Source organism: Lasioglossum baleicum, chromosome 1 (genome assembly GCF_051020765.1).
Source record: "Lasioglossum baleicum chromosome 1, iyLasBale1, whole genome shotgun sequence".
Classification (NCBI taxonomy): Eukaryota; Metazoa; Arthropoda; class Insecta; order Hymenoptera; family Halictidae; genus Lasioglossum; species Lasioglossum baleicum.
Genome location: NC_134929.1, coordinates 22,202,183 through 22,224,448, shown reverse-complemented (window position 1 = coordinate 22,224,448; position 22,266 = coordinate 22,202,183). Strand labels below are relative to the sequence as shown.

General features: G+C 37.4%; 6 protein-coding genes across 21 annotated transcripts; 3 read left to right on the top strand and 3 right to left on the bottom strand.

Moving 5' to 3' along the window:
• Positions 1–613: 613 nt before the first annotated feature.
• Denr (density-regulated protein) lies at positions 614–1,930 on the top strand. Of its 3 annotated transcripts, none has more exons than XM_076422766.1 (6): positions 614–740; positions 939–1,067; positions 1,169–1,253; positions 1,325–1,504; positions 1,575–1,714; positions 1,773–1,930. In XM_076422766.1, exons 2-6 carry the CDS (start codon positions 966–968, stop codon positions 1,815–1,817), a joined length of 552 nt encoding a protein of 183 aa, XP_076278881.1. In that variant the 5' UTR covers positions 614–740; positions 939–965; the 3' UTR covers positions 1,818–1,930. The 3 variants fall into 3 exon arrangements, with proteins under 3 accessions (XP_076278881.1, XP_076278872.1, XP_076278861.1); XM_076422757.1 differs by having other exon boundaries at positions 700–811; XM_076422746.1 differs by lacking the exon at positions 614–740 and having other exon boundaries at positions 864–1,067.
• Positions 1,848–2,875, bottom strand: Crcp (CGRP receptor component). Of its 4 annotated transcripts, none has more exons than XM_076422807.1 (4): positions 2,720–2,875; positions 2,504–2,649; positions 2,140–2,410; positions 1,848–2,062 (listed from the first exon to the last, which is right to left on the bottom strand). In XM_076422807.1, the coding sequence occupies exons 2-4, from the start codon at positions 2,509–2,511 to the stop codon at positions 1,955–1,957; spliced, it is 387 nt and encodes a 128-aa protein (XP_076278922.1). In that variant the 5' UTR covers positions 2,512–2,649; positions 2,720–2,875; the 3' UTR covers positions 1,848–1,954. The 4 variants fall into 4 exon arrangements, with proteins under 4 accessions (XP_076278922.1, XP_076278940.1, XP_076278931.1 ...); XM_076422825.1 differs by having other exon boundaries at positions 2,504–2,620; positions 2,720–2,834; XM_076422816.1 differs by having other exon boundaries at positions 2,504–2,623; positions 2,720–2,804.
• Positions 2,876–3,833: 958 nt separating this feature from the next.
• Atg1 (serine/threonine-protein kinase unc-51-like protein Atg1) lies at positions 3,834–8,861 on the top strand. Its single transcript, XM_076422399.1, has 13 exons — positions 3,834–4,327; positions 4,435–4,527; positions 4,839–4,889; positions 4,998–5,067; positions 5,147–5,323; positions 5,400–5,634; positions 5,716–6,030; positions 6,115–6,384; positions 6,462–6,715; positions 6,795–7,163; positions 7,243–7,370; positions 8,229–8,364; positions 8,451–8,861. Exons 1-13 carry the CDS (start codon positions 4,238–4,240, stop codon positions 8,522–8,524), a joined length of 2,262 nt encoding a protein of 753 aa, XP_076278514.1. The 5' UTR covers positions 3,834–4,237; the 3' UTR covers positions 8,525–8,861.
• An 88-nt stretch (positions 8,862–8,949) lies between these two features.
• Tspo (Translocator protein) lies at positions 8,950–11,041 on the bottom strand. The gene is made up of 3 exons (XM_076422779.1): positions 10,806–11,041; positions 9,614–9,826; positions 8,950–9,346 (listed from the first exon to the last, which is right to left on the bottom strand). Exons 1-3 carry the CDS (start codon positions 10,911–10,913, stop codon positions 9,152–9,154), a joined length of 516 nt encoding a protein of 171 aa, XP_076278894.1. The 5' UTR covers positions 10,914–11,041; the 3' UTR covers positions 8,950–9,151.
• Positions 11,042–11,200: 159 nt separating this feature from the next.
• On the bottom strand, positions 11,201–19,411 carry LOC143208281 (transmembrane protein 120 homolog). Of its 5 annotated transcripts, XM_076422568.1 has the most exons (10): positions 17,757–19,411; positions 17,471–17,670; positions 16,360–16,514; positions 15,941–16,168; positions 14,628–14,737; positions 14,084–14,202; positions 13,848–14,006; positions 12,924–13,016; positions 12,629–12,846; positions 11,201–12,559 (listed from the first exon to the last, which is right to left on the bottom strand). In XM_076422568.1, the coding sequence occupies exons 4-10, from the start codon at positions 16,104–16,106 to the stop codon at positions 12,150–12,152; spliced, it is 1,275 nt and encodes a 424-aa protein (XP_076278683.1). In that variant the 5' UTR covers positions 16,107–16,168; positions 16,360–16,514; positions 17,471–17,670; positions 17,757–19,411; the 3' UTR covers positions 11,201–12,149. The 5 variants fall into 5 exon arrangements, with proteins under 5 accessions (XP_076278683.1, XP_076278675.1, XP_076278692.1 ...); XM_076422560.1 differs by lacking the exon at positions 16,360–16,514; XM_076422577.1 differs by lacking the exon at positions 16,360–16,514 and having other exon boundaries at positions 15,941–16,154.
• On the top strand, positions 15,800–22,227 carry Sad (Cytochrome P450 family protein sad). Of its 7 annotated transcripts, none has more exons than XM_076422525.1 (8): positions 15,802–17,699; positions 17,810–18,095; positions 19,087–19,708; positions 20,107–20,297; positions 20,368–20,702; positions 20,785–21,009; positions 21,084–21,296; positions 21,830–22,227. In XM_076422525.1, the coding sequence occupies exons 3-8, from the start codon at positions 19,182–19,184 to the stop codon at positions 21,941–21,943; spliced, it is 1,605 nt and encodes a 534-aa protein (XP_076278640.1). In that variant the 5' UTR covers positions 15,802–17,699; positions 17,810–18,095; positions 19,087–19,181; the 3' UTR covers positions 21,944–22,227. The 7 variants fall into 7 exon arrangements, with proteins under 7 accessions (XP_076278657.1, XP_076278664.1, XP_076278649.1 ...); XM_076422516.1 differs by having other exon boundaries at positions 17,810–19,001; XM_076422498.1 differs by having other exon boundaries at positions 17,810–19,708.
• Positions 22,228–22,266: the final 39 nt, after the last annotated feature.

Here is a 22,266-nt window from a genome sequence, read left to right as displayed (position 1 = left end):
GCTTTGAAAACCATACAAATTTCATTGGAGGTATTTTTTTCTAAATACGATGGATAAAGAGATATCCCGTGTAACTGAAATTTTGGGACACCCTGTATATCTACATATCAATATACCTAACCCAACCCACCCTATCAGACTCCCAATCTCCTCTACCGGCCTCTCATTTTCCCGCTTATTTTTCGAATGTAATAGTTTTATTTATTAACAAAGTGTCTTTTTTATCTTTGTGTGTAGTACATTTATTTAATAGAATATATTGTTCTTTCGATATATTTCAATTTAGTATTAATAACATTTTAATAGCATCATATATAAATTTTTACAAAATTACATTTATTACATACATACAGAACTTTGGAAAATTTGGTTTACATAGTTCTTTTCACAAGTTTCATTTGTGTTCCCAAATGTAAGGGCAATTATGATAGTACTCTGAAAGAAAAACGTAATAGATATTATTTTTTTAGAAAAAATAATCTTTTCATATAAACAGAAAAATAGAATATTAAAATTTGCAAAAATATATATAATAAATAATTTTGAAGATAAAAAAAAGTAACGTGCCATTACTCCCAAATGCTCCCAAACAGAAGACCACAGAAGACTCCCAATATTGAAAATAGGACTCCCGATCCCCACACAAGCGGTGTTGCCACGTTGTTCAACACGGCTAGTACTAGAGTAGGCTGTGTTGGTAGTAATCGTTCGCAATGGTGGTGGCTGTGGTACGGAACCAGGTACAACGATATAAAATTACTAAATAAGTAGATAACGAATTCCTAACCTTATGTGCTATACATTTGAATAGGTAACAGTCCGTACTGCATATTTTCATATATGTAATGCAGTAATGTTCAAATATTTCAAATAAACCTAAGAATACATCGGACGAATTCAAGAAATATTTACGTTCACTTAACCGAGACGTTTTTCAGTTTTAGAGTCAGGTTAAGCGTCTAAGAATGTCGGCAGGAGAACAACCAGACTTACGCTTAGGACCAGATCCTAATGTCACTTATCCGATTCAAGTACAATACTGTGGGAACTGTTCTCTTCCCATCGAGGTAAAATTTTCCTGGTCTATAGGTAGTCGCAGTTTATATCGCATGACACGCCAATAATATTTAAATATTTTTCAAACTCCAACCCTGTCTTTGTGCCACAGTATTGCGAATATTATCCAGAATACGAAAAATGCAAGCAATGGCTGGAAAGAAATTTGCCGACAGAATTCGAGAAAGTAAAGCTAGGTAATTATAATAATTATATGCAAAAGCGATCTCCTGTAACTTCTCTTCTATCAACCAATTTTACTATCTAGTCGAAGACAATACCACCGAAGCGGGAGGAGGTGAAGATGAAAAGAAAAGACAGAAACGCGGTGGCAAAGGCATGCTCAAGACTAAGAAGAAAGAAGATGTTCCTAAGTTAGTGACCGTATCTAGAGCACCTAGAGGAAAGAAGAAATCTGTCACTGTTGTAACTGGACTTAGTACTTTCGGTAATAGATAGAAACGTTTCTAATATATCCTTTTCTATTACCGTATTATAATTTTACTTTTCATTTTCAGACATTGATTTGAAAGTAGCTGCAAAGTTTTTTGGTAGTAAATTCGCGTGTGGATCCAGCGTAACAGGAGACGACGAAATAGTCATACAGGGAGATGTGAAAGATGACCTGTTCGAGGTGATTCCAGAAAAGTGGCCACAGGTAAAAACTCGATTATTATTCATTATTGTGCAGTTGATAATTTTTAATGTACTTTTAGATCGACGAAGACTCTATAGACGACCTTGGCGATCAAAAGAGATAATGGATCAATTAAAAATCTTAACATGCACAATTGTATTTAATATTATACTATTTCCATGTTTATTATGAATAAAATGTACATACTACATATATAAAATATTTTTAAAAAACTTATGAAGATAAAATAGTTCAACAGTGTTACCCATCTTTCTCGATTTGCTCTTCTTCGCCTAGGTAATTCGCTATCACTTGAAGTAAAGATTCTACTTCCTCGTCGGACAAGCGATCTTCGCTGTCTTCCACGATCTATAATATTATATATACATGTGTATAACTACTCTTTGCGTGTTGTATTGATAGTAATTTAATGAAACATATAATACCAGTTGAATTTCAAGGGGTGTTTTGGGGCATACGTTTAAAAGAGTTAACTTTTCGCATTTTGTCAACTTGAAAGATTCTACAGCTTTAAGGAAATCTTTTATCTTCTCGGGAGACTGTCTTTTACAAGAGGTTTCTTCTAAATATCGTATAGTTTGGTAAGTTATAGTTGCCAATTGATTTTGTTTCATTTTTTGTTTCTTGTTTGCCTTTATATTTTGCAACATATCCAGAACTTCGTAGTTGCTTAAGTACGCCGAGCATTCCTTGAGTCTGAAAAAAGATATTTTTTGTTTTTCATACTGGAAACTTTAACAAACATGCAATTTATAGAATAATTGCGAACAAAAAGCAAGGTTTACTCACACCTCCATGGTGAATTGTGGTGAATGTACAAATTGAACTCGTCACACCACAATTCCTTATAGCTTCAATAAGAAACGCATAACCACTTCTGAGGTTATGTATTTAAATAAATTACAACTGCTTCGATATGAAATACATACATAAACCTGTTAGAAAATTTTTAATTATAACGTTGTACGGTAATATTTACGGTAAACAATATAGTTATCGTCGTACATTTGATATTTAAATAGTATTCGATTTACGAATCTTAGAATTTTTAGATGGCGCGCTGTCAGCAAAATAAATGGAACACTGGCGCACGCATAGCGTAGAATTTAAATTTCGCGCCTAAAGAATGATCACTGATAATAACCAATTCCCTGGCCTTACGTGAATCACACACATGTAAGAAAAAAATACAAATATTATTTTTTTATTGCGATGATTTGATTGTTCATCGATGAAAGTTTAAATTAATTTTATTATGTAACCGTAATCAAACGAAGTGTTATCGTCGAGATATACTAAAAATTGCCAGAGAGTATTCTGGTAATGCAAAGACAATATATATATATATATATGAAATAAGATCGTGTTATCTTAATTTGAAAAAAGTGTATAAATGGATTGATTTATACTTTGTGATATCTTATTGAAATCTCAACGTAGCGTTTTGAAATCGATTGAGAAGCCGTTGAAACGTATATATATGGATTCATTATAATCACGTTTACGAAGTAGTGGATGCCTAAATACAATTTGATGATAACATTGGACTATTTTTCTTTGCGTAAGTGATATGCATTTACGCGTGCATGATATGCGCTTCTTCTGGCTTCTTCTTCGGTTCTCAGCTGACTGTATTATAGTTATATTTTAGATCTTGCAGGGCTGCACATTTCAAATTTATAGCCCTCTTTAGAGGGATTTTTATAATCGAAGCACTCATACTTTTTTTTCAATAACTTCTGAGAATTCTTTCAATTTAAGTTCTACGGTAAAGTTAATAGAATTATACTGTGAAATTTGTGTAAAGAAACTACAATTGAAATTCCACTTCAATTTGTTGCGATTTAGGTAGAAAATTTTTATTTTACATAAACGCATCCGCTGTCCACTGATCCGCTTGAAATAAATTCTATTAATAAAAAAATGTATTTGAATAATTTTTTAACGAAAATATATGAATGATGGTGTGCGATTCAACAGTACGCACCGTATTAGAAATAAAGACAAGAGATTTTCCTTGTGTATTTATTTATATACATATGAATTTATGGAAACTCGGGCCTAGAACGCGATAGTCACGTGCCTGTCAGTGTAGCCGTGTTAGCACGACCTCTATGCGCGATCGTCTGACATTTTGCGACGGCAATTGTACGTGTACGACACAGTGGGTGCTCCGTCGTGTTTTGTATTTTCCAGCATACCTCTTGTTGTCAGTGTAGTGATACGGGTCGATGATTAATGTGATTTTACAAGGGCGAACAAAATGTAGACCGATATAGTTTTCTCGGTCGAAGACATCGAAAAGGAGAGAAGCGAAGAGAAACGAAGAGACTGTGTCTGAGCAGACAGCACATGAGAGAGCACATCACACGGGACACGGGCCGCGACTTTTCTCACAACGCGTATCGATCTTTCCACAGGCGATGCATCTTCTTTGCCAGTCCTTTTATGTTTGTAAACGATTGAATTCGGTTAATAAAGATCGGTGAAACCTTCTCGATCGCCGAGTAATCAGGATCAAGAATGGAAATCGTCGGCGACTACGAGTACAACACGAAAGATCTGATAGGCCACGGCGCATTCGCCGTAGTCTTCAGAGGTAGACATCGTAAAGTGAGTCTTTTGATATTTAACTTCATCTGAAAACGTGATCGTCGATAGAAATTGTTCGAAGGATTACGACGTCGCCGAACGATTAACGGGTCTTTTGTTTTTTACAGAAACCAAATTTTGTAGTGGCAATCAAAAGTATTACCAAGAAGAGTCTAGCAAAGTCACAGAATCTTCTTGGAAAAGAGATCAAGATTTTAAAGGTACATCGATACTGTGGTTTAGTTTCTTCCGAGCATGTTACTGAGCTTTTCAATTTGATTTTTTATTATTTCAAATAGAAACGAAACCATGCTTGCGCTATATTTATTGTTTTCATTCGAGTTCAGCTATATAAAAGAATTGCGCTCTGTATAATTCATTTTAATGTATGTCAACTAAAAGGGTTTATCGCATAAACGTAATCCGTATTTCAAGTTTTCACAAATTAATCGTTTAAAACCCACGAGATAAAAGTTCTCCTGCTTTAATATGAAATCATTGTTTTGTTGTTGACTAATACATTACGTTACAGGAACTAACAGAATTGCATCATGAAAATGTTGTTGCATTATTGGACTGTAAGGTTAGTAGGATACATTACTATCGAATGTCGATTATTCTTTTTATCTATTTATATGGATTATATGTATAATGATATCTCTGCGTTCTAATATAATCACAAATTATTTAGGAGTCTAATCATTATGTCTTCCTGGTTATGGAATATTGTAACGGAGGAGATTTAGCAGACTATTTAAGTGGTATGTGCAGCAATACCTTCTACTAGCCAAAGTACATGCCATGTTTATTGTGTTATTTCAAATTTATTATATTTATTAGCAAAAGGCACTCTCTCCGAGGACACTATCAGAGTGTTTCTAAAGCAATTAGCAGGTGCGATGAAAGCACTGCATGCCAAAGGTGTAGTCCACAGGGATCTGAAGCCTCAAAACATTTTGCTCAGTCACAATTGTGGTAAAGCGTGTCCACAGCCACATCAAATAACTTTAAAGATCGGTAAGGTACAGTTCGATCGATTTACATTCGAATTGCGAATGTTACAATTTGTAAAATCTAAATTTCTATGTTTCAGCGGATTTTGGTTTTGCTAGGTTTTTACAAGACGGCGTAATGGCTGCAACGTTATGCGGGTCACCGATGTATATGGCTCCTGAAGTTATAATGTCGCTTCAGTACGATGCGAAAGCAGATCTTTGGTCCTTAGGAACAATTGTCTTTCAATGTCTTACTGGGAAAGCGCCGTTCCAAGCTCATACGCCTCAAGCTTTGAAATTGTTTTATGAAAAGAATGCAAATCTTGGACCTAAGTACGTCATAACAACTAAAATATACTTTTATGTATGGTAAAAGTCTCTGCTATTCGTGTAGTTACTAACGTATTATTTTAGGATTCCACCTGGAACCTCGCCTGAATTGTCAGATCTTTTAATGGGTCTCTTGAGACGTAACGCTAGGGATCGTATACCTTTCGACGAATTCTTTGGACATGCTTTCCTTCAGGGTGCCAGAGAAAGCCCGAGTCCAGTTCCTACGGAGCTTCCCGCAACACCAGGAACATTGGTGATCCAAGAAGGAGCAGCAGCCGTAACAAGATCAGAACCAGAGACAACAAGTCCGTGTTCCAGTCCTGAAGATGACTATGTGCTCGTACCAAGTGATCTCAGCAGCGACACAGACAATAATCCTAATACGCAACAAGTTAAGTAAGTAAATTTCTTCTTATTCTATAAAGTCGTAAATTTTTGTCGAATTACATCCGTGATATTATTTGATTATCGTTTGACCAGGTATGTCAAGCAAACAAGTAGGGAAGCGGTAAGTCCACCGAGGCCCTGCTTCTTACCCATTTCGGAACCCATTCCCGTGCCGTCTCAGAGAAGTATAGCTCAGCCGTCATCTCCTTCTACCAACACAAGATCTGGGAGCAGCGTCGTTCCACGCTCTCAACCAATCAGTATGAAACGTAGCGTGGATTCGCATAGGAGTCATGCTCCTGATATCGGCTCTCTCAGTCCACCCAGTGTTCAATTTGTTATTGGTACACCACCCAGCAGAAGGTGCGCAAACAATTTTTTTAGCACGCATTCATTTGTTTATGCCGTTTGAAACGTGATTTTATCGTGATTATTTTCAGATTAAGCGAGACACCCCCACCGCCAAACACATGGCACGTCAGTCCTGTTGCGAGGTACTCGCATGCTTCCAGTGGAACATCACCGTTGAGACGTTCAACTGGAAACAACAGTGCATCCTCGCCACTACTAACAGGGCCGTTGGCAGGGTTAGGTTCACCTACATCGAGAGCATTTCAGGATAATAACAACACGTTGAGGCATTCACCCGTTATTCCTTTTGGTACAAGAGCTGTTACTCTTCCTGAAATATCTGGTATTTTATTTCTATTTGATAGCCCTCCAGTGTGCACTGAACTTTTCTAATATTATTATATTATATATGACAAATTCAGAGGCAGGTAGTTTCCAAAACCTTCTACCAGACATCAATTCAACGATAAAGGATGATCATCCGCTGACGTTCATCGCTCCCGAGCTTCCGGAGGAAACGCTCTTGGAACGAGAACACAGCGAGATATTAGCGAAGTTAAACTTTGTTGTTGCGTTGTGCGAATGTGTGTGCGAGGTAGCGAGAACGAGAGCAGGTCCGTTGGGTGCACCTCTCGGTGCTATCGAGCAAGCAAGCAACGCAGCGACAAGAAGAAGGGCCGAACAAGTCATTCTACTTGTTCGTGCTCTTCAATGGCTCAGTTCTGGATTAAGTCTTGCGACACAACAACTCAAAGCTGGCAGGTTACAACCGACTGCCAGCGTTAAAGACGGTAATCACACGTTCATTTTTCTTACGATTAGTTGCGCACTTAAAAAAGTCAACATTACTCGAACGCGAATGCATTTCAGTTGTGAACACAATGAACGAAAAATTCAGATCGTGTCTCGCGGAATGCAAACAGCTGAACAGCGCTGGACTCCTTCATCAGACAGGAGCTACAGCTGACAAAATCCTTTATAATCATGCTATACAAATGGTAAATATTATTATTGCTAACGTGATTATTATACTGCGGATCTTTATGCATTTATGGCTTCCGAAAATTTTCAAAAAATGCTAGAATATCAAATTCGACAGAATTTAGTACAATTTCCATTTATTTCACATCTGCAAAGGCTACTACCACTGAAAATAAGATTTCATTTTATTCCACTTTCTTCAAATTCGTCTACAAAAATTGAAAATTGTATAAACATCCGCAGATTACACTGTCCAACACCAAATTTGTTCCACAATTACTGTTGGGTGATTATTATAGAGGTGAGCGCCACTGGTGGCAACTCACGTCGGGCGAAGATATTTTGCTTTTTGGTTCGAAAAAAACTTCGGCGCTCCAAACTTGAAAAGGTGGTTACTCAAGATAAAAGTCTGCTTTATCGCGTAGTGTATGTAGTTCGATTTCCCGCTGAACCCTTATTTTTTGAGATAAATTGAAAAATATCCTCAAAAATTGGTGCAAAAGTGGTGTCTCTGCGACTTTAATGATTCTATAAACATGTTTAAACAATCATAATGCATTAATATTTAATATCACTGTATTTGGGAAAGTCTACAGAATCTTTTGCTGTAAAGAACGATTCAATATCTTTTATAATAACATCACAATATTTGTGTAAAGTTGAAAAACATGTATTTTTTCAAAGTCATGTTTTTCAAAAACTGTGCGTCTAGGAGAAAAATGAAGGACAGATTCGGAATCAGCACGAAAAACTCTATAAGAACCACCTAACAGTAATTAGGAAACATAAAAAAAGTTGAAAGTTGTTGGACAGTGTTATTATCGTGAAGTGCCGCAGGCTGGTGTATCGACATTTATTTTTGTATTCTTTCACAGTGTCAGTCGGCAGCGTTGGATGAACTATTTGGTAACCCCGCGGAATGTTTCCAGCGGTATCATACGGCACAGATATTGCTACATTCTTTATCACAGCATGTCAGTCACAGTCAAGATAGAGCTCTCCTTATTAAATGTAATACAAATTTTCGTTGTACACGCGTTACCGTTTCGTTAGTGGAAACATTGAAAGAATTTTAATTTATTCTATTCGTTTCTCAGACAAAGATGCTGTGGAAAAACGCTTGTACGTACTTCAGCAGCAAGGTTACATTTACGCAACAGATCCTACATAGCGCTTATGAAACATGGCAGCAGGATACAGCGACCCGCCCAAACCCGCATCGTATTCGATATCTCTCTTGTGTAAGATATTCTGCCCTATTCTGTATAAAAGATGTTAATTCATTGATCATACTACAGAGATGACATTGTAGAAAAAGAAGCAAAACTAAGATTTAAGCGTAATATAGTGAGGTTTGTTAGATCAACACAGAATAGGGTAGATTACCCCATGGAAGAGTACGAAAGTGATTCTTTACAGGTTTCTTTATATGATTTTATTAATGACGCGGATGATGAATTATAATTATATATGTAATGTATATATTATATAATACATATATATCATATATATACATATATATATTATACATATACGTAATACATAAATATATTATATATATATATGTATATATAAATATATATATTGTAATGTACGTATGGTTGATTAACTAACCTTTATTTCATATCAAATAATAAAAATATGTATACTAACAGCATTTTATGTTCAATGCAAGGCACATATTATCTTCTTAAATAACAGTGGTTCAATCATTATAAAAAGCAAAACTATGAAATATTATTTTAACAAAAGTTATATCGTGGACTGGTGAGTTTTCCTACGAATACGTTGCTCGGACTTATTTTGATTTCTCGTCTGTGACGGCTTCTACTTCTGGTTTATTATCTCTGTAAATCACATAGTTTAACGCCGTAGCGAAAGAAGTCCAAGCAAAATAAGGAATGATCAAACAGCCGGCAACTTTGTTCACTTGGTAGAAGGAAACGCCTAAGGCTGCGGTGCTTCCCCATAATAGAACAATCTCGTACAAGGCCTGCAAATACGAGAGATGCGAGTTATTAGAAAGAAGATAAAATTAGGAGTTCACAGTTATTTATTATTAGACTGCGGATCTATGCATTTGCGAAGAAATTGGTTGGGTGAATTGTAAGACAGTAATAGAGTAGAAAAATTTAACAGTATTGTGACGTTGTTTCTAGTGTAGCAACAATTTTTATTTTATTCCCGCTGCTCGCAATCAATGCAAAACATTTTTATTTTGCACAAAGATCCACAGTCTAGTTATTATTTTTTCGAATACCCATTGCACGTTGTGCAGTCCAAAGTATATTGGAGTCCAAGCCCAGTTTAGCAACAAATTTGTTCCATAGATAGAAAGCGGTACGGCTGCTTTTTCAAAACCCCCACCATCCCTCCATACTAAATAGGAAGAGTAGCCCATTGTACAATACAGAGACGTCCATGCTGGTGCAAACATCCAGTTTGGTGGAGTCCAACATGGTTTCTTCAAAGTCTTGTTCAGATAAAAAGAATTCAGAAATCTTCACAAGAAATATCGTAGATACCTTATCATTTTAAATGCAATCGTGTAATCTGAACACTCACACACCGTTAGACCACGTATACGTACGCGAGGATTGCAAGGATCCGGGATTCCACTTCTGATTTCTCGATAATGCAAAGACGGGGTTTTTTAGTAATCAAAATCGCTAGATGAAAGATCAATCTAGGGCGCTGTTTGCCTCAAAAGTCCTTCTTTTACGTTTCCGAGCAATGGTTTTGCAATATTCGGCTGCATGTTGCCCGTTGGAGAGGCTAGTACGCCGGCGTGACTGCAGCGCCATTTGACGGGCAACGTGCAGCCAAATATTGCAAAACCATTGCTCGGAAACGTAAAAGAAGAACTTTTAAGGCAAACAGCAGCCTAGATTGATTTTTCATCTAGCGATTTTGACTACTAAAAAGCCCCGTCTTTGCATTATCGAGAAATTAGAAGTGGAATCCCGGACCCTTGCAATCCTCGCGTACGTATACGTGGTCTAGCGGTGTGCGAGTGTTCACGCGCGAGCGTCGTCTGCTGGAAAAATATAGATACATGTAGAAGGATACATGCAAGTATTGGTTGGTAAAAATTGAAATCAATCAAGTTTCTTCTAGTAATGATTGTTATTTTTTCAGAATAATCGCCAACAATAGTCGTAACGTTAAATCATTGTTTGATTGAGACTGTTCGAAAAAAGAAAAAAATTATTCGCGTATCTCGCATTACTCAATGTCATAATCGAGCGTAACTATACTCCTAGCGAAGTGGAACACGCGAATTATGAAACGGCAGAAAAAGCAATTCGTTATTCAAGACTGATTGTACATTTATACCTGTTTCATAGTTTGATAAACAGTGAAACAATGAGAATATCGGGTTATAACAATATATGAATTTTACGTTGCAGATCTCGGAATTCAGGTGATTCGAAAAAAATCGGTTTAATTACCTCGTACCAAGTTTTTACGCTTTTTCTAGTAAAGTAAGCGCCAGCCCATCCTCCAATATTCGGATGTAAAACTCCTATCACAATCGGCCAAGACATTTTTACAGGCATAGTATTTGCGACTGCGAGCTGTTTCACCTTCGTCACGACGGATTTATCGAGCGTCGATAGCAAAGAGTATGTACGAATAAGTGCTGCTTTATGTTATCGCAAACGGTTCTCCAGTAGTGTAACTAGCCTTAATGATAAGTTCCTTTTTCTTGGAGAACGCTGCATATGTATATATATATATATATGCCATGCACTGTGTGGTAACAATGAGTAGTGCAATTTTGCATTACTAACGGCACGATCTGATTTAGTGACAGAAAATTGATTACTTTAATATTATATGAGTACAGAGATACCATTTTTTTTATTTACACATATAATTTAATAAATACATTAAGAACAAATAATATTTATATTACATACAGTTTTTGGAGTGTCATGCACGACTTATAAATAACTATTTTAGCAGCAGAGTGAGCACTGACATACAAATGTGTGCGCGAGTACATGTTATTCTAATTAAATAATCGTAGTGAATATATGTATGTGGAGCATTATAATGATAAAACCATAGTGAAAATTCAAGTATATAACACTTGATTTTATCTGAACATGACCGTTTCTTTTTTCTTTTGCAAGTGTGCTGGAATTTAGACGAAAAGTGCATATACATTTCAAAAATACATCTTGAAATCCTATACGTTTTCGTTGACAGTTGCAGATCGAGGAATTCTCTGAAATGGAAAACTTATAAAAACAAAAAAGCTAAAAAATATATAGTATATATGGTTTCCCGCATGAAATCCGTGAAATATATTACTGTCTTGAGGTACGATTAATCGTCAGTTAGATTTACACCTCACACCAGTGAAATTTCAACACGGACGTATGCACGGATAAATGCACAGGAATAGTTTTGCGCATCTCATCGGCATTTAGAAAAATAAAACTTCAGGCGGTACAGCCAGAAAGTTGATCGGATTCTCGAAGATATGAAAGGGTATAGAAAAAGAATATTTTCCGAGGAAATTGTTCCTACGTTTACAACGAGCTGAAACACCAGTTACTTAGTCTTGTGCTTAGCGATAGTTGTAGAAAGACGTTGGTTCGTAGAGGAAAGAATCTTGTACATTTTAAGACGTTTCATCTACTTTTTTTTGGTATTCTGTGCATTTGTTTTGTTGTTCGGAACTAATATGTCTAGCTACTTGGTTTCTCTACCATCGACTTTGTATTTTGCTCATTCTTTATTATCTGTTTTTCCTTCTTGCCACTTCGATCGATGTATTCGTCCTTTTATTCATATTTTTTATCTCTCGCATCCTCGTTGTCGTCGGTCTCTCTCTTTTTCTCGACTTTAGATGCGAACACACCGGGAAGATGATCTTTGACGCGTTGTCTTAGCTTCTGAGGAATCACCATGATGGTTGTGATCATGTTACCGAGGAAGAGTACCAAGAACATGGCACTGAGAACTGGTACATGCCACGTAGCTTCCGAATGGGTCGTTAACGTGTACAGCATATACGCGTTGTACAATTGGAACAGGTATCCGATAAAAAGGAATGGTAAAAGAAAAGACAATCCTCGCCACATCCACGAATGAAAGCCTTCTATAGTAATATCCATATTATGTCTTTCGCCTAATGCTTTCAAGCGATATAAAACACCGCGTTGATAACAGAATTGTAAATACTGCACGAAACCTGTAAATTGAAAATTATTATATTCTCTGATTGAACTTTTATCGATTATTTCGAAAAAAATCGGCTTACTAATGTACGCGTTGAACCACATAAACTGGTGTCGAAATGCATACCACGGCCCGGTGTTGGGCCATACCAGCAGAACTCCGGAAACTACGGTCGAAAGGAAATGGTGAAATCTCCACCAACCTTTGATTCTCGAACCATTTACTTTTAATATACTTTCCCTTATTGTCAGCGTACAATAGTACCAGACTAAAAGGAACATAAAACTAAGTTCCAAGGTTCTGAAACGTACATTTATAGAATATTAATTTCATATAAAAGCGTAGAACAACTCGGTAGAAAATGAATAATGTTTTACCTGACATTGGTTAATAGATTTATCACAGATAAAACAAAGCCGATTACAGAAAGAACTAATTTAAACTTTTCGTATTCATCTTTATACTTGAATCTGAAAAGAATTACAACGAACGTTGATTATATATTGTTTATTATTAGACTGCGGATGTTTGTGTAAATATGTACATATTTCGATACGCAAATATTATTTTGTATATTGCACATGTTTTGCACTGAGATTTGTTCGACTCCACTATTTTATGCCGAAAATTTTAATAAAACCAAAGAGATTCGATTTCTTAACATCCGGAAAGGGTAAAATCATTAATTCACAATCTTTATTTTGTTTCTGTAAATAGGTAGTTGAAGATTTTGATCAAGATGATATAGCTGCAATTGCAACAGCTCAGAATGTGTTGCAACAGACACAAGTTGCACAAAATTTGACGTTTATAAAAGTACATTTACAAACTCTTCCAGCCACAATAAAGGGACTGGAAACTGTCGGTTTACCCTTCACAAATTCAATGAAAATATTCATGGACTGTATTGAACATTTAAGAGCAAATGTGGTGATCAAATTCGTGTTAAAATAGGTGCGGTGGTAAAAAAGAATCCTGGTTTATGCGAAATGTAAAGAAAATGTGTCAACTAATGTACCACAACGCTATTGGAGCAAATATAAATATGCACGTCAACAACTAAGTGTTACAAACATGGAAAAATTACTAGCAACTTATTGTAACGCACATTACGGTGTTTCTGTATAAATAAATTGTTAATTAAAACATAACTGATAAATATCTCTTTGTATTAGTTCTGTTCATATTTTTCGTCCATATTTGCATATTTTTTGTGCATATTTGCATATGGTTTTTACATGCATAAAGACCCGCAGTCTATTTATTATATTTCTTGATATAAACGATATAATTATACTCACTTATCGCTCTTATTTAATATGGAAACATTAACGCTGCCTAGGATAATTTGAAGGTACGTGCCGTTTGGTTTCGGCAAGGTCTGTTCTATTTCGTGTAACTGCTGCTTCCTCTTTGTCATATCTTTGCCTATAGTTTGACGTGCTTCGCCTGCATGTAATCTGCTCCGAGTTATACAAAATTTGTTATAATTCATAAAAAGACAAACAATGATGAGCAACTTATCGGATCCACTTACTGTTTCAGTGATTTCGATATTACACCCATCCTGTACCTCTGATGAGAAATGCCTTTCAAGCATTTTGCCTGGAGTTCGCTAACTTCTTCTAGTTTTGCAAGGTATTCTCTATTCAGTACCTGTACGCGATACAAGAATGTTCCTGTTATTAAAATGATCCCGTAATGTATTCTTTTACACAAAAGACGTAAAGGTACAAAGACGGACGAAGAATGTATTTTGATTCTTTTCTCTCGTGTTTCCAACAATTCGGCCCAACAATTGAAATAGACTTTTGTTTTTGGCTCGACTGTATCTCGGATTATTATTCCAGAAGAGTAAAGCGCAAGATATTATTGCGGATATCGTATTGAAAGATATAAGTGATTTTTCTGGCCAAACCGATAGCTAGTTTCAGTAGCGATTTATGTTCTTCAAACACCGGTTTGGAGTATCGCTATGGATAAATAAAAGGGCACACTTAACCTCGAACGTTACGAAATGGGTGGTTGCGTGAAACCGTCGACAACATCGATATCTTGAATGAACGAAAAATAACTCTTACTTCCAATTCCTTGTAATCTTGTGCTAGGTCGTTCCAATCTTTCAAACAAGATTCAATATCGGTGTCCATTGTGACGATGGAAAAGATGATGGCCGAGAACCAAGAACCATCTAAAAATTCAGATACGCCGCGTTCGTCGGTTCGTCGTGTCGTATTGCTACGGCTATATCTAAATCGTTTCCTCGTAGATCTAGCGACAGAGTGCTCTAAAAGCCGTCTTTCGATTATCGTGATCTTCAAGGCCGACGTATGATAAGAGCGTCTTCCCAAAAACACGTATCTCGTCGGTGCCAAAAATAATGAATCCGTGGGAGGAAATAGAATACAATTCTGTTCAAAGTGTGATTCGCAACTGGAATTTTACGTTGCATTCCAATCTGAGAGACAAAACCGAACGAAATGCTAATCGACAAAGTCGGTTTCGACAGAGCGTGTAAGCGGCGACGTGAAAATTTCAAAATTTAATTGGAACGAAATAGAAACCCGTAATGCCGAAATTATATGTATATCAATGGCGAATTGACGTACATATATAAAAATAATCGAACGTGACGAAATTTTTCCAGATTATTTCCCAATGAAACCAAACTTACGTAATTCCTGACGATAATTCCTGTATATATCGTTTCATACTCGTAAAACATTTTATTTCATGAATATAATTTATCCGTGATATCAATTCTTGCTCTATCGACGTTTTATTCACTGGTTACAAATTATTCGTCGCTTGCGAAATACAGTTGGAATAATGTTCAACACAAGTCAGTTTCTCTATTGTTTTTCTGAAATAAAGCTAACAAGAATAAATTTGCTCTCATCGTGTAAATTTCTTGAAACGTTCGGACCCCAAAGCCTGATTCCAATGATTCCATGCCTATTTTTGGTTCAACCGTTGTCGCGACGATAATTTATGGAGGCGCATATATACTTGTTTTCGTTTTTTCATCCACGCGCAGCTCGGACTCGTAAATGATTAAGGATTCTTTGACTCCGCGGAGTGTACAAAATACAGTCGACAATTTCAACCTGCATCCTATTGCATCCCGCCGGACACATGAATTTTTTCACGGTCGTTGACCATGGGAAGACAAAAAAGGGTGTAACACAGACAGGCAGAGAGAGAGAGAGAGAGAGAGAGAGAGAGAGAGAGGGAGGGAGGGAGGGAGAAAGATAAAGAGAAGGAGAGAGTCAGTGAAAGAGTGGAAAAGAGCGAGAGATCTGTGAAGAGTCTTCACTGGTCTTCACTGAAGACAAAAGCGCTACGCAGTTTCTGCGGTAAACACATCGATCGCTACATGTGTAATTCGGCATACATTTTGCTACACCTTCGATACACCGATTCCTTGACCTCGAGTCACGCCGCACCACGCCACGCCATGCCGTCATGGAATACGTTGTCCATTGGTTTCTTTCCCCACGTGAATTCATTACTTTCAATTTTATGCATCTTGGAAGACTAACCGGAGACAGACAGCGCATAATTCTTTTCCTCGTTGAACGTCAATATCGCTGATGTTAGCTTTAACACTGTATATCAATTCCTGCAAATGTAGCAAATATTTCTATTGTTCAAATAAAACATCCGCGGTATAATAATATAATAATAGTATAATAGTATAATAGTATAATAGTAATAATAGTATACAGGGGAACATTATAAATCGTTACAGACGAATATCTTCAAAAATATTGATTATACGCAAAAATGTTTCAGATGAAAGTTGTTCAGTACCGAGGGGGACATCACGTGGTGGGACTTTTATTTTTCCCGATGGACACTCCAAGGTGTCCTGTTTTAGACGAAACACCCTGTATAGGGTGTCCCAAGATTCCTGCAGAACCCGGAAATGGGTGGGTGCCTGAGGTCATTTGAATTGACATTTTCCTCTGCAAAAATGACGTCCGCGGCTTTGTTTAGGGGTTATTAACGAAAAACACGGATCAATCAGAGCACAACTTAGACGCGAGTTGGCACAGTCGGCCCGGAGTGCCAACTGTCTATTTTATTGGAATTGGAATTGAAATTGAAGCAAAAATACCCAGATAGCACAAAGACGTCTGTTTGACGTCTTGAAGACGTTCATTAGACGGTCGTACGACATTCGGGAGGTCTTCAAGACGTCCCTAAGAAGTCTTATGGTCCATAAATGTTAATGAAATTAAGAAGGGAAGAGTAAAAATAGATTACGACAAAAACGAGTTTAAAGTTAAACCTAGCTTTATCAGAAGAACGCATGTGGAATTGACATAAAAAGTGTAATAAAAATAACAATTGCAATTAAATCACTATAAAAATAATAAAAATTGAAGTTGAAATTGCAGAGTTGAAATTGACGAGTTGAAGTCGAAATCGAAGAATTGAAATGGAAATTGAAGTCGAAGATGAAATTGAAAAATTAAAGTTAAAATGGAAATTGAAGTTGAAATTTGAAAAATTCAAGAGTCGAAATTGAAGTCGAGATTGAAAGATTACAGTTGAAATCGAAGAGTTGAAATTGAAGTTGAAATTGAAGTCGAAATGGAAAGATTGAAGTTGAAATCGAAGAGTTGAAGTTGAAATAGAAGAGTAGAAATTGAACTTGAAATTGATGTTGAAATCGAAATTTGAAAATTGAAAAATTGAAATTGAAGCAAAAACAGTAACTCGAACAAATAATACCAATGCTAGTATGTACTGCTAGATTATGGGTATATAAAAACCACACTGTTTATGGTCTTAAAGACGACTTCTTAGGACGTAAGACTTTCAGACTTGAAATAGACGTCAAATGGACGTCTTTAAGACGTCGTATGCTACCTGTGGGCACTAACTCGAACAAATAATAACCAATGCTAATACTTACTGCTAGATTATGAGTACATAAAAACCACACTGTTTATGGTCTTAAAGACGTCTTAAAGATGTGTTTTTAGGAAGTAAGACTTTCAGACCTAAAATAGGCGTAAAAAGGACGTCTTGAAAATGTCGTGTGCCATCTGGGATATTAACCTTTTATCCAGAGATGTCCTAGGAGTGCATCTTCGGCGGTAGATCGAGAATGTCCTAAAAAATGTGCGAAAGATTATAAACAGGTAAAGAGCGTCCAGAATTGATTATAATTTTTTTATCTGATCGAGAAGATCTGTTACCGTTACACGGCTGCGCGAGATAGGATTATTTAAATGCGGCTCCTTATCCTTAGCCCCGCGAGATGTCTAATGTGTCCTCCCCACTCCGATGCGAGAAGTTTCGGCTGGAGATTCAAATACGTTCGAAACTGTTAAATAGTATGCAGTAGACGTTGCAATGGTTTCGGGACGGACACGATCAGGCAGCGAGGGTGTATCGACGTTTGAAAACCACGCGTGTGATTCGATCAATGGGCGTGCTTGTTCGATTCTAAATAGGAAACAAGTCTTCTGAAAAATTTATACACAAATATAGTAAACGTTTATGAGAAGTTTATGAGTTGTTTCAACTTATACCTAGTGAGTGCAACAGGTTTAAAAAGGATCGTGTGATTCAAAGATCAAGTACATCGTCGACGATAACGAAGCAATAATCGTTCGGTTGTTTAAACCGTGATAATGTTAATAAATAATAGTAGTGTGCGATTCTACTAGTTTTGAGAGATAATTCGAGTATTATATTATACTGCGAACTATACCCACATTACGTTGATTACTTGAGCGTGGTAATTACGTTAATCGCGGCGCCACTCCAATCTGTTGAGGATAATAAGGAGAGGTTGAGTCACAAACGCAAAGAATTTCTCTGTCGAGGAAAGTGGAAACCTGCAGCGCGGCGGGATAAACGGGTTCTAGATAACGGCATAGTAAACGGTATTTGATCTTCTTCACGTGTACACCATGCTACAATCAGCGTACAACTTGAACCGTGTTTACCAGTGTACCAGAGAAATCGTATAGTACGGTATAGCACTTCCTGTTACCGTGCGTATATTTCTGGTCGTGGCCGGAAGTGGATGGGAAACAGTTTCGGTAGACTTAATTTTCTAAGTAATCGCGAAATTCATCTCCCCGGAACATCTACAAGAGCCCGGCAAAAATAGAGAAACCAATAGGTACATCGAACGGATTTCAGAAATCAGTGTTACCGTCGTTATCGCCACCGGCGTCAAGGTCTACCAAGAATGACAGGGGAGACGGAAAACAAAAACTTCCCGGGCGAATCGGCGCGGCGTCGAGCATTTTTTCTATAGAGTCACGTATGCCCGTGTCTGAAACGAGAAACGACTAGTCCGCAAAAGGTGTCGAATTCGACGCGTGTTAATACGCGCGATTACTCTGCAAAAGCATTCTGCAACCGAGTCGAGGCACAACAGTTATCGATTGCATTTCTATCGGGCGAAAGAAGCTGCAGCAGGTCCATCTGTGAGTCGACAGCGGCCTGATCTCCCGCGCTTTATTGTAGTAGTAAACAAATCTCGCCGGTCAACAATGTTTTTCGTTTTTCTAGAGGCTCGATGGTACAGTAAGAAACGTTCCGTTAGTAAAACGTAGTTTGCGAAAACTTACCGTTTCTCCGATCGACGAGTCGAAAGTAATCGAAAGATGAACGTTACACGAACATTTCTTCGAATCGCGAAAAAAATCAATGTCGAGGGTATCATCCCGTCGAACTATCGCGTGCCGGGTTGCTGTTATTCAGGGGCGACGAGAATCGACGATCCATCCGATACCTCGAAGACCGCAGATGGCGTTGCACGATCGAAGATCGAAATCGTCGAGAAATCGCAGGATGGAGATGGATGTTATGGAGGCACGACCACGGCCAATGATACCGGAAACGTTCGACGAGAAGCACCGGAACCCAGAGGTCTTCCACTGTTTGGAACGTTTTTCTCGTTTCTACTTGCTGGCGGCGCGAAAAGGCAACATGAATACGTGGACAGAAGACACAAACAACTGGGTCCGGTTTACAGAGAACGTCTGGGCCCAATTACGGCAGTTTTCGTCAATTCTCCGGAAGAATTTCGTAGAATCTTCCGGATAGAAGGACCGGCGCCTAAACACTTCCTACCGGAAGCTTGGACGCTGTATAACGATATACGAAAATGTCGGCGCGGACTGCTCTTCATGTAAATTGGTCTTCGTAAAAATCGGTGTTAACTGTTGACGCTTTCTAATATTTTAGACTGCGTTATATTTCGCCCAATCAATTTCTTCATGAATGCATATAAAGATCTCCAGTCTATCTAATAATATTTTAATACAATAGAATAACATGTATCTATAACCTATTGAGATCTCAATGTTTTGTTGTTACTCGAGTAACAACAAAAACATAAAAGGCTTGAATCCACTCGGATATATATACATATACATGTGTACATGCAATTCGTTGCATTTTTTAATACATTTATCTTATACTTTAATGTCGTGTGCATCACAGTATTCATTAAATATTTTCAACAATTTAGTCTTTGCGGTCAAGCGAGTTTTCATTGTCAATTAACGTGGCGACACCTTTGAACAGGGACGGAGAAGAATGGATGCATTTTCGTAAAATATTGAACAAAGTAATGTTGGTGCCGGATCCAACGAACCTGATGGCCAGTCCTTGCAAAGAGGCAGCGAAAGAATTGACACGGAAATGGCAGGAACAGGTGAACACTGATCCCGTGATACCGGAGTTACAGGTTCAACTTTATCAGTGGTCTATAGAGGGTAAATGCAAGTTTGAAATTTCATCGAATATCTGAAAAATCAAAGTAGAATTGTGATTGAATTTTTGCAGCAATGGTGGCCACGTTGATGGGCACCTGTTGGCAAAATTGCAGACACGAGTTGTCTCGGGATTTCGAAAAATTGGCGAGAATGTTGCACAAAATATTCGAATACTCTGCTAAATTAGCGATAATGCCAGCCAAGGTAGCCATGAATTTACGACTTCCGGTTTGGATGAAGTTCGTTGCAGCCGTGGACACGACATTCGAAACCGTTCGCATTTTAGTACCGCGAATGATCCAATTAGGTGGCGACGGCTTGCTAAAGAAAATGCTGAACGAAGGGATTCAAGAGGAGGATGCAATTTGCATTGTTACCGATTTTATTTTAGCGGCTGGCGATACGGTATATAGTATACGTATATAATACGCATACACACGTATACGTATTTTATGTATCAACCTATGTATCCCATCTGTAATTCCAGACGGCGACCACTTTGCAATGGAGTTTATTATTAATGTCCCATCACCCACACAGACAAGAAAAACTGTACGAACATTTGAAGAAACTTCCGGAACAGGACGTGCTACGAGACGCACACTTGAAAGGTATAATCAAAGAAACTCTTCGATTATATCCCACCGCGCCATTCATCTCGCGATATTTACCGCAAGACAGCGTGATTGGTAATTACTTTGTGCCAAAAGGGGTAAATGAACTTGTCGTTAATGTTATTGGTGTTAGCATTGAGCGGAACGGAGGAGAATACTCGATTGATTTTAGGAACTGATAGTGCTGTCGATCTATTCGAGCGGTCGTGACGGGAAAAATTTTTCACGACCGAACGAGTTCCTACCGGAAAGATGGATCAGAACGGATAAAAGCACATACCGCAGTTTATTGAATCCACACGCGAGTTTGCCGTTCGCTTTGGGCGCGAGAAGCTGTATTGGCCGGAAACTGGCGGAAATACAAATACTTTATGGCTTGTCAGAGGTATTCAAATGATTGCAATTAGACTGCGGATCTTGATGCATTTATAGCAAAGTTGAGTTGTTAAAATTCAAAGTTGTTGGATAATTTTAATAATTGAAGACGTCATGTATCATAATCATATATGATTCCGCCTCTATTAAAATCATTAAGGGAAGAGATAACATTCAATTTTGGTTTCTATCTCTTGCAATCGATGCAGACAATTTTTATTTTGCATAGAGATCCGCAGTCTAATTATAATACAATACAGTAAGGGTGAGCCGGTACTCGAGCCTCGAACTCGGAGTCGGGTATAATTTCCGAGTACCCGCCCACCCCTACAATACAGATTAGAAGCGGGCATCTTATAATATGTATATGTATATTTATTAAATTGATTACTTCGTAAAATTGTGCAAGATAAATGCTTGCATATATTACACTGTCCAGATAAAATAACAAAAAATGTGAATAAAATATAATAGATGTACAATATATCATTAAATAGACGACCGGTGAAACAACGATTCATAACATTTCTATGAATATTTCAGCTGGTGAAATCATTCAAGATAGATTGCGTGAACAAGGATCGTGTGCAAATGATTTTGCACTTGATCTCCATCCCATCGGTTTCGATACAGTTAAAACTAACGCGAAGAGAATAAAAAAAGGAAAGAAACAGATTGAGACACGCAAGGTACAATGGCAAGAACGTAAATCTACACTCGTTCTAATGTTAGTGAATTTTAAATTCGACTCCTTTACACGTATATACACAACGATTTGGCGATTCAATGTATATTCTATTCTTTAAAGAAATTACCTACAAATTGTATAATAATCATTCATATACATCAATTCCGCCTCTTAAAATATATTCACAGTAAGTATTTGTATCTAGGCTATGATAATAGGTGTACGACGAATAAAAGATTTCATAATATAAAAACTTCATCGGGTGCCTCATATACTTACGATTAAACGGTCA